This window comes from Astyanax mexicanus, chromosome 12 (genome assembly GCF_023375975.1).
Source record: "Astyanax mexicanus isolate ESR-SI-001 chromosome 12, AstMex3_surface, whole genome shotgun sequence".
Lineage (NCBI taxonomy): Eukaryota > Metazoa > Chordata > Actinopteri > Characiformes > Acestrorhamphidae > Astyanax > Astyanax mexicanus.
In genome coordinates this window covers 34,408,736-34,419,090 of record NC_064419.1, presented here as the reverse complement: position 1 = coordinate 34,419,090, position 10,355 = coordinate 34,408,736, and the positions used below count along the sequence as shown (strand labels likewise).

Sequence of the window (10,355 nt, the reverse complement as noted above, 5' to 3'; positions counted from 1 at the left end):
GTTAAAGCTTTGTAATTTCTTTTCTCTGTGAGTTTTAGTTGCACATTTCACAAATATAAACAGTCGAGTCCAGCTTGCCTCCCTGACGCGTTTAGTGTACTTCAATGCAGTTTAAGGATATTGTATACTGTAATTAACTGTAGCAGTCTCTGACTTGTATAATTTATAATATGTTGATGTGTTTTGTCCTGCAAATGCTGCGATCATAGGTTCTGTGTGTAATTCATGTGACAGAGTAATACGTTTGGCTTTGGTCAGAGTGTTATTATCAGGCCTAGAACATATTTCAAACATTTACATCGCAAGGTAAGAACTAATTGTAGATCAGTAAATGTTTGTTGCTATTTTGTTCTAATTCTGATTTCTATTGGAGAGTGGATGTTAATAATAATACAAGAGAAACAGTTCATAGCGTTATAGTGTTTAATGTACTTTAACAGATTTACAAAAAAAAGAAGGAAAAAAAACATCAATATGTATAACAATCCATATCAAGTGGATACATGACACGGCTTCCCAAAATTGAGGAAGAAGGTACTCATGCGTTTGATGTGAACACTCAAGTATTTGCTTAAAATCTGTGATGACAAAAATAAATAAATAAATAAATAAAAATAAACAAGGTGGGGGAGCATAGGGAGCTATACTGTGGCTGTGCTTGTGATCCTACACAATAAGGAAGCAGTAATCAGTAATAGTTCTTATACAAACCCTGAGGGCTACTGGACGTTAATTTCACCATACAGCAGAACAGGACGTCTGTACACTAAGCAGCGAAAAGGTTTCCAGAAGAGCCCAGTAGACTTCTTGGAGTCAGTCAACAGTGTGTCAGTAAAAGCTAATATGATCGTTCGTTTATACTGTTTCAACAAAATGCTATACGATTACTGCAACAGCACAAGGACACTTGTAGCGAGAACATGACCTGTCTCTTTTTCAAAAAGTTCTAGAAGCTTAAAGAGTTACATTAGCATCAGTATATGCAGTGTGCAGTTCGGTTACATCTGCTGTCAGGCTCTTGCAAAACTGCCCGTCCAAAAAGCTGATGGACAGTTTTGAAAAAGCAGCAAGCTTAAACTGTGATAACTGTTATATAACTGTGATAATGTGAAAACATCAGCTTTGTCTGTAGGAAACCTTTAGTTTGAACTCTATACAAACACATTTTTTCATAAAAAATAGACCTGGCTTTGTCATTCAACTATTGTACCTTTTTTTTTTTAACTAGAAAAGTTGGAATCAATATATTTACAGTAATGATGTGGTGTGCATTCAGCTTATTTTTCTATAGTTACGGGATTCACAACTATTGTGTGTTCTATTGTTTACAGTCTTTCACAAACCAGGGGCCTTCATCGTTTGTAAACCGGCATTGTATGCAAGTATGTGAGCAAAACGTCTAGGTGCAAGTATATTTGGACAACAGCTAAGTTACAAAAAATTACAACATGGTTCTTGCTCACATTACAGGCAATGGGATGATGGAATAGCTGTGTTTAAAGAGATGCCTGTAAAGTGGCATGTCCATCCATGCTGGGAGTGGACGATGGCTCTTACTCCAGCTGGCCGCGGCGCTCTCACACTGAAGACTGGTCCCACACCTACACCAGCACCGGGACAGAGAGGTCACACAGTTCAGCAGGCTGCCCGCTCCGCCTCAAGAGAGCTAGGCTCAGAAACACAAACGTTACTAACGGAAGCTTCACCAAAGTCACAGTGAATTAATACATTAGAGAGATTACATTTCCAGGAGTTTAACTGGGTTTTCTTTTGTCACAGGTTTTGATTTCTTACAACTACAGGTTCTTAAGAGCATTCTCAGTCAGGCACAGGTGTGTGTACAGAGCTGTAAACTATTACAAGATCAGTAGAAGGTACTGACTGAATTGATGTATGGCAGCTTAAATCCTGAAAAAAAAAATCCTTTCCTATGTCCCTAGAAGGACACGCAGTTAACATGGCAGTGCTTCATGCGTACCTTGTTGACGGGTGTGAGTTGGGTGCGAACTGAGCTATTGTGCAGGCGTGATCGCTCCCTGTCTCTCTCACGTTCGTCAAACGCCCGCCCCGGCGACCTCTCCCTGCGGCTGTCCAGCACGGCACGGCCCGGAGACTTCTCTCTGTCCAGCGGCCTGGCGGGGGACTTGTCTCTGCGGAACTCTGTGCGACCCTCCCGGTAACGGTGCGGCGTGCTGGGCTCGCGGTGTAGACCACCGTCTTGAGACCCGGGTCCCGAGGCCAGCCGCTTTGAGATGTGTTCGTTGTAAGTTGGTGGGCCGCATTTGCTTGGGCTGCTGTGGATTAAAGAATGGGCTGTAAATGTGCTAAATGACTGGTGATCATGTGCAGCACAGGGGTCTTCTGAAGGTCCTGGAGTTGAAAACCCTGATCTACTGTTTGGACTGTAGCAAGAACTGTATAGTGGACATAAAATCAGGTACATGAATAATTCCTGTTCTAATACTTAGTGATGCGCCCCTTGGCTTCCAACGGTTACCTGTTCATTTTAGTCCTCACATTTCACAGCACATTTACAGTAGGCAATGGGTATCGGCCGATACCATTTCCGGGTTTGGAATGCGGAAGTAAAAAATAGCAGGGTAAACAGTAAACCAGAGACTCTGAGAGAGCAGAGAAATCTGCCGGAGGGGGGATGGGGGCTCTTAAAGGAACACTGCACATATATCTTGTAATAAAAATAATAAAAATAGAAAATCTGAAAAGCGCCTAAAGATTTTCCTGGTTTTTTACCATATTTTGATCATTACATGTTTTTAATAATTTTAAGTTGACAACAGGAGCTCCTTGTCAATCATTATCTACTGCAGCCAATCATCTTAACAGATCTTTCAAAAAAAGGTGGAAACTGTTGAGCAGCCAATCAGGTTATTATATCTTATTCAGGATAAGACAGTTGGTATCTGTATCAGGTTATTATATCTTATTCAGGATAAGACAGTTGGTATCTGTATCGGTACTCGGTATCGGTCGATACCAGAAAAGCTGGTATCGGTATCTGTAAGGACAAAGTGGTATCGGTGCATCCCTAATTTACAGACTTATCGCACAATTGTGGGGATTTTCCTGCGTACTGATGATGACTCCTTGGCATGCACAAATCAAATAAGCTGCATGTCAAAGTGTTGCAAGGCTGCAATCGAGGTAGTGTGGGTCCTCAGTAGAACTGTCCTATAAGTCCTACTTGAAACCTGTTGGTCACAACAAGGCTTTATTGTGCTTTTTCATTTCTTCACAGAAATAATTTATAAATTCAGAGGCATAATTTTCCACCATATCACCCAATTTCTAGATTGTTTCCACATTTTAGTTGTACATCCACAGAATATTGTGGATAACCGAAGACCAAGGATATATCAGCTGCGTCTTTCAAATTATTCAAAACATCAGCTGCATTCATAGAGGTCTTCATTTTGGAACAGTGCAGACGTAGCAGCCGAGAAATGCAACAAATCTTGAGGGTTTGGAACACAGCATGTCCTGATGGGAATCAGGACATTGTATATTGGACACGCTTTTACATTTTTTGGATTGATCAAGCGAGGGTAAAGGATAAAGTGATTTTAAAATAAAAATTGGGATTAAGCTCTGGTAATTTTGGTGGTCCATGGTTTTATTATGTCTGTGGACCTCTACACTTATCATCCTAGAATATGGGAGTATTTTGTTCAACCTCAGTATAAAGAAAACTGGTGGAAGTGGGCTAAACATTCGCTCTTGAAAGTGATGCAGCTATTGATACAAAGAGATGTATAACTAAGTACTGGAGAAGAAACAATGCATGTGGAGTTTTTTTGGTCCAGGGAGCTTACCGACATACTACTGTAACCAGTTATTCCTCATCAATATTTAATGCCATTGTAAATGTGTTCCAGTGACAAGGAAAGATTAGGTTAGATGTGCACCTCCTGCTGGAGCCTGTCCGCTGCAGCTCGCCCGACTCCCGCACCAGGTGACCCTTGCAGCAGATCACCCTCAGCTTATTCTGGTAGGAGGAGGCAAGGTAGATGGCACCTGATGAGATGGCTGGGCCCAGGAAGCGTGGGTTAGGGATGTCCAGGTGAGCAAGCGCAGGAGGCCTGAGTGCACAGAAAATGACAGTACTTTACATTTAATATCATTACCTTTAACTTATTTTACCATATCTTATGGAAATGGAGAGAATTAAGCATTGCCACTGGAAATCATAAGGGGCAAACAACTAACCATGGACACAATAAAGGAGAAACTCTGGCCATTTAATTTATTGTAATTAGTACCTAATCACAACTTTCTGCAGTGTTTCCATGTTTGTTGCTGACAGAAACGTCCCATGCTAGTTTTAAAAGATGAATAGTAGTATGTGGGTGACGTACCCAAGAGCAGCATGTCCCTGAAGCTCAATAACGTCCAGCGAGTTGAAGTAGGTCACAAACAGGTATGGCTCTCTAAAGGCTGGGGATCAAAGGGAAATTTAATATTTAAGCACATTAAAGCAACAACAAAAAAAATTAAACACGGTAGTAAAACATAACTATTTGAGTTTTGTCTTTAATATAATGGACGAATACATGCTCTTTAATGTTTTAATAAACTACAATCAAGACTAGTGAATTTTGCCATTACCAAAAGTCAGAGGAAGACGACTCCATCTGAGTTCATCTGAGCGGCTTTTGCGGCCATAAGCATCCACAAACACTCCAAACTCTGCAGGTGTGAACATAACATGCATATTTTTGAGGCTTAGAATCTAAGGCCTGGCCATTTGCATCATAAATTTAGGCAACACATAAAAATAATCATCCAATTATTATTTCATATTACATAAATTTTATTATTATAAGGGAATTTCTAATGGTAATTAACTACAAGCACTGCAGTTTAGTCTAGGACTGGCTTCAGTCATACAACTCCTTACTCCAATTCATACAACTCCTTACTGAACGCCTGAAACAGAATATTTTACTTGAACTACAAAAATAATCTGTAATCATTTTAATTTATTACCACATCAGGTTGTTTCTTGGAGGGTATAAACTGTCCCGTTTGTCCATAGATGACAATTATTGTTGCAAATGTAGCATTTTTATAGTGTTGCTACCTTTTTATCAAACACATGCATGATTATGTATTTGGAAACTACAGTACTATTGATTTTAGAGACAATGTTATTATGATTAGTATTAGTATTATTAGTAGTATCATTATTATTATTATTATTAGTAGTAGTAGTAGTAGTATTAAGAAGAAGGATGTAAAAGTAATCGATGAGCAAACGCATGATGCAGATTCAAATAATGCATAAAAATTAAATTTGATCATGGACATACATGACATCATTTTACAGGCGCTAAACAGGCTGATGTGGAAAAGAATGATCATTTTGGTTTGTTTCAGGGTTTTTTACACATATTAATTCCAAGTTGAACAAATGAGCAATAAATAAAGCTGCATCTGACCGTGGAAGCAGAGCAGGTACTCCTCTTTCTGAGGGGTGCTGGACACCTGCATGATGGCGATGGGGAAGCTGTAGGAGGATGTGGTTAACATAGCAGAAGCCAGAGACACGTCATTCTTATCCAGGAACTCTGTAACGACAGCAAATAATCGCAGATGATGATTAACAACATCCCACCAGCTGATCAACCACAGCTGCGTTCTCCTGTTCTACCGTAAATCACTCTGCTCTGCTGTGCTGTTATAGCAGTGGGGCTAGAAATCTGGAGGCACAAAGCCACTCATGGTAACAGACTCAGTAGTTTAAATCTATTATTTCTAGCATGATCCTGGTCCCTTGTGTAGACCTGGACCCACTGAATCATTTTAAATATATACCTCACTGCAGTATGGAAAAATGCTCACTGCCCAATTACAGTGTCTGTTACTGTCCTGATCTGCGAGTATCCCCAAAGGATACAAATTTTATTTTCCAGGTTGTGCTTCTGAGTTTCTGTCTGTGTTTCCATAAATCAAGTGTTTTATATACAGTTGTAATTCAGATGTTTACATACACTCAATATGGACAAAGAAGATGTTCTTCTGGCAAAATTCTGGTTGGATATCTGACAACAATTCTTGGCAGAATTTTTGTTTGAGTTTGTTGATTTCTTGGCATGGATTTGACTTTTAAGCACATTCCACATGCTTGAGGTCAGGACTTTTGAAAGACAATCCTAGAAGCTTAAAGTGAATGGCTGTTTTTTTCCACTCCACATCCACTTTTGAAGTGTCTTGGTGGTCAATGTCCTGAAAGAACACCAAATTGTGTTTAAGTTTCAATTGTCGAGAAGATGGTTTATGAAGATGTGAGATGTTTTTCCTTTACCCATCCATGTTCTGCAATGCCAGAGAATGTTACTACCACCACCATGCTTAACAGGTGGTACAGTGCTCTTGGGGTTGACTGGATCACTGGCTTCACTATTACCCTGACATTCATATGTGCAATGAGTGTATGTAACCTGCCAATCACAATTTGGACTGTTACACCTGATTACTTCATCCTTTATGAATATCAGGATTAAATCTGGATAAGGCCAAACCACATAAAAATATGACAAAAGTGTAAACACACCCAGTGAATTTAAAACATACAGGCACCACTTCAGGATGTAGTTTAAGGTGCATTTCAGCAACATGCTATAGCAGTGTAAATGCAACAGTCACTCCAAGAAGCATTCCACAACTGAATAGAATGCTAGAAATGCATGACGGCATGTAAAATTGTGAATTTAGAGACTGTAACCATCTTCAGCACAATTTTGAAAAAGTTTCAATAATTTAGTCGGTGTGTAAGGAAAGTGAAGTTGTGGCAATATTTCTGGGCATTTTTCATCATGCATTTACTGCCAACTATTGACTTATGTGTCCAAAAATCATTATACCTGACCTGACTTTACGTGCAAATAAATTGCAGAAAACAATGACTGCAGAAAAAAAAGCATTTTTTTTTCTTAACAGTAAAGTCACAGATGCTGGCTGGCTGTATAGCTGTTATAGATATATGGTTATATAGTTGTGTAACTCCACCCATCAAACAGTGGTCAAATCATCAATTTTAATATCAAACTGCTTAATTTCCATCTCATTTCATCACATTACCTAATGGATAGATGAGTCTGGTTCTGTTTCTCCTGCACAGAATCTGGTTGCAAATGTAACAAAAATGGCAGATAGTTTTGGCTATATTTCAATAAAATAGAAGGTAATGGAACCACTTTGTTCATTTTATCTCTAGTCATTGGCTAAAAATCTCTAGCTCTTGGCTATTTGAAACTGATAAGAATCTCCTCTACAGTACTTCTTCTTAGTGTTTTTCAGTGTCATAATGATGTATATTCAATGTGAACATTGTGGACATATAGCTGTAGTTTTATATTATATGTCAACCAGTGATGTCAGTAACGCGTTACTTAGTCTCTACTTAGAGTTACGCGTTACTCTAATCTGACCCTTTTTTTCAGTAACGAGTAATCTAACGCGTTACTATTTCCAATCCAGTAATCAGATTAAAGTTACTTATCCAAGTCACTGTGCGTTACTCTCTCTCTCTCTCTCTCTCTCTCTCTCTCCACCTCACTCTCTCTCACACACACACACACACACACACACCGCTCCCTTTCCCGTCACCTTTACAATCCTCCCCTGTCTCTCTCTCGCGCTCGGCGTGTCTTTAATTTCCGCCTGTTCTCGTTTTTCAGCAAGTTCTCGGGCGGTTTTTCCCGGCCGCGTCCCAATTCACTAGCCAGGGCAGCGGTCTGCACAGATCTGATTGGCAGAGGAGAGCGTTTGAAGATTTTGTGCCGCAGAGCGCACATACCGTAAAGACAAGAAACGTTCTGACTCTTTAAATGAACGCTGTCAAAATTAAATACTTTTCAGTAGTTTACTGATTTGGGTCCGCACTGGACAACGTCTGGGTCCGGACCCGGACCGCAGTCCGCATATATGTGATCCCTGGCCTAGACCATATACACTGATTTGTTTTATAAAACCACTCTTTGCTGCCCTGCAGAGAACAACAAGGTCAATGTTCAGATTTACAGTGTTAAATATTTCAGGTCAAGAAAGACTTTCTTTATTTTTCTTTTTTATAAAAACAAGTATTTATGTTAAGTGAAATCAAGAAAGACCATATTTTATTTTTTATAAAAAAAAATAATTTATGTTAAGTTAATTCAAGAGAAATGGTCTTTTATTTTTATTAAAAAACTTATTTTTTCAGGAAATAGTTCAACTTTAAATGTCTAGAGATACATTGTTGCTGTTAAAAATGCATTTTCCAGTAAAGGGAGTATTGGCAAAACTGGTTATAATGTTTATGTTAAGGCGGCGGGAGGTGGTGTCTGCAGCTGCTGAAAGTAACTAATAAAGTAACTTGTACAGTAACTTAGTTACTTTTAAAATCAAGTAATCCATAAAGTAACTAAGTTACTTTTTAAAGGAGTAATCAGTAATCAGTAATCGGATTACTTTTTCAAAGTAACTATACCATCACTGATGTCAACCTTTTATAAACACTGCCTGCAGCCATAACTGCTCTCTAAATAGATCATGTATCTCAGTCTAAAGTCAAGGATGAAAAACAATCAGCCTACATCCTTTGAAAGCTCATTATTGATCCACCTACCCTCCAGCACATATTGCTTCATCTCAATCTCATAGAACTTGTTGGTGCCGATGATGATGCTGTAGCTGGTGAAGTGAATACAGCTACATGGCTCCAGGGTTTCAATCTCCTGAGAGAGTAAGAGAGTGAGAGAACGGAAAAGAGAGTTAGAGAGAAACACACACACACACTCACATACTGATCATTAGGGGCAAGAGTGTACTTGTCTGTGCGGAGCCCTAGCCCCTTGGGAGGTCATTATGGCCAGACCAGAAGGCGAGAACATGTCGGAAGTAAATGCTGTTTGGAGAATAACTGCTTAGGGAGTTTAAGCGATTAGTACAATCTGTTTCTCTCAAACTCAGCTTACAAAATACATTATCTTGAGATGGTTGATGGTTATAACTGCATGTGGGTGATGGAGGTGGATGCTGGCTTTGTGTAACGGGCTTTGCGTAATGGAGAAACAGACAAAACGCTCACCTTGCGGATGCAGAACTTGCTTAAATTGTCGTTATAGCGCAGGATTGTGACCTTATTGGGCATCGCTGCACAAATGCAGGAGTTATTTTCGATCTGAAGACAGAAAGGGTAAAAAAAAACGACAGGAATTCAGTAACTTACAGTACGACACAGTCAGTGTGGGCCAAAAATAGACTGTGGAGTGTCAGTCAGTAGAATTGCGGAGGCAGCAGTCTTACCCTGCCTGCGGCGAAAAGGTGACAGCCCTTGACAGTCTCAAAGATGTACGGCACAATTTCAGGCAGGGTTGGGAGGTGGGACTGGGCCAGCGACTGTTTCACTTTCTTGATCTCCACCAGACATAGTGCCCTTTCGTCCCCTGCAGGACAAAGTGTGTTAGTACATACCATACAGTACACTCCTCTTTTTTTAACACAACTCATGTAGCAATTGCTGCCTATAGTGACTGATATGAGCATTAGTGTGCATTTAAATATATGTCCCTATATGTACAGTATATGTCCTACTGTTTCTGGACAGCCCTTCTATAATTAATGCGTTCAGCTATATTGTCGCCATTTTACTGCCATAGATGTGCAAATGCACTCGCAGCATGTCTATTTCCTATAGAGAATTATTATTACCAATAGAATAGAATAACTCTCAATTCAATTAATTTATTTTTTCTATGTTTGGACTAGAGCAGTTTGAAGCGGAGTTTGAGATAAGGTGGCGTGGTGATAGGGTTGCCACCCGTCCTGTAAAATATAGAATCATTCTTTATTTCGCAACTAAATGTTGTGCCCCATATTGAACCAATACAGGATGCGATTTGTTCAGAATTTCCATAAATGTCCAATTCACATGTCTGTCACACACATCAACACTAAACTCCGCCTCCCTCCGCTCCGCTCCACTGTGTGCTGCTGCCACGGATACCTAGAGACTCACCCCCCCCACACACCGGCATTGTAAACGGCGTTGTTTTTTTTGCATTGTTGTGTGAGTCCAAATCCCATCTATGCTTTAAAAATATTTTTTTCATAATAAATCCATAATATTTAAGTAAAAAAAATACAGATTTTAGTTGTGTCCCTGGGTTTAACTCAGTCCTGTTATCGTAACACATTACCCCATCTGAAAGATTTAAAACATTCTACAAGTCACATCTACAACAGGAAGTTACATCAGCTGGTTCTTCTGAAGACAATGGGAAGACCAAAATTAAGTTCAATCCTTTTTAAATTATTAATGAGGAAGTGTCTCAATACTTGTGCCCATACTGTGT

General features: G+C 39.5%; 1 protein-coding gene across 11 annotated transcripts in view; it reads right to left on the bottom strand.

The window, feature by feature from the left end:
* Positions 1-409: 409 nt before the first annotated feature.
* Positions 410-10,355, bottom strand: part of LOC103030651 (citron Rho-interacting kinase) — an 84,795-nt gene continuing 74,849 nt past the window's right edge. For 6 of the 11 annotated variants that reach the window (XM_022670426.2, XM_022670429.2, XM_022670431.2 and 3 more), the window contains 8 exons: positions 9,307-9,446; positions 9,089-9,181; positions 8,627-8,735; positions 5,457-5,585; positions 4,624-4,704; positions 4,374-4,452; positions 3,924-4,097; positions 410-2,294 (listed from right to left, as the gene is read on the bottom strand). In XM_022670426.2, coding sequence (XP_022526147.2) covers positions 1,937-2,294; positions 3,924-4,097; positions 4,374-4,452; positions 4,624-4,704; positions 5,457-5,585; positions 8,627-8,735; positions 9,089-9,181; positions 9,307-9,446 — 1,163 coding nt within the window. In that variant the 3' untranslated portion in view covers positions 410-1,936. The remainder of the gene's footprint in view (positions 2,295-3,923; positions 4,098-4,373; positions 4,453-4,623; positions 4,705-5,456; positions 5,586-8,626; positions 8,736-9,088; positions 9,182-9,306; positions 9,447-10,355) is intronic. The other 5 variants (XM_022670430.2, XM_022670434.2, XM_022670433.2 and 2 more) reach the window with 4 other exon arrangements.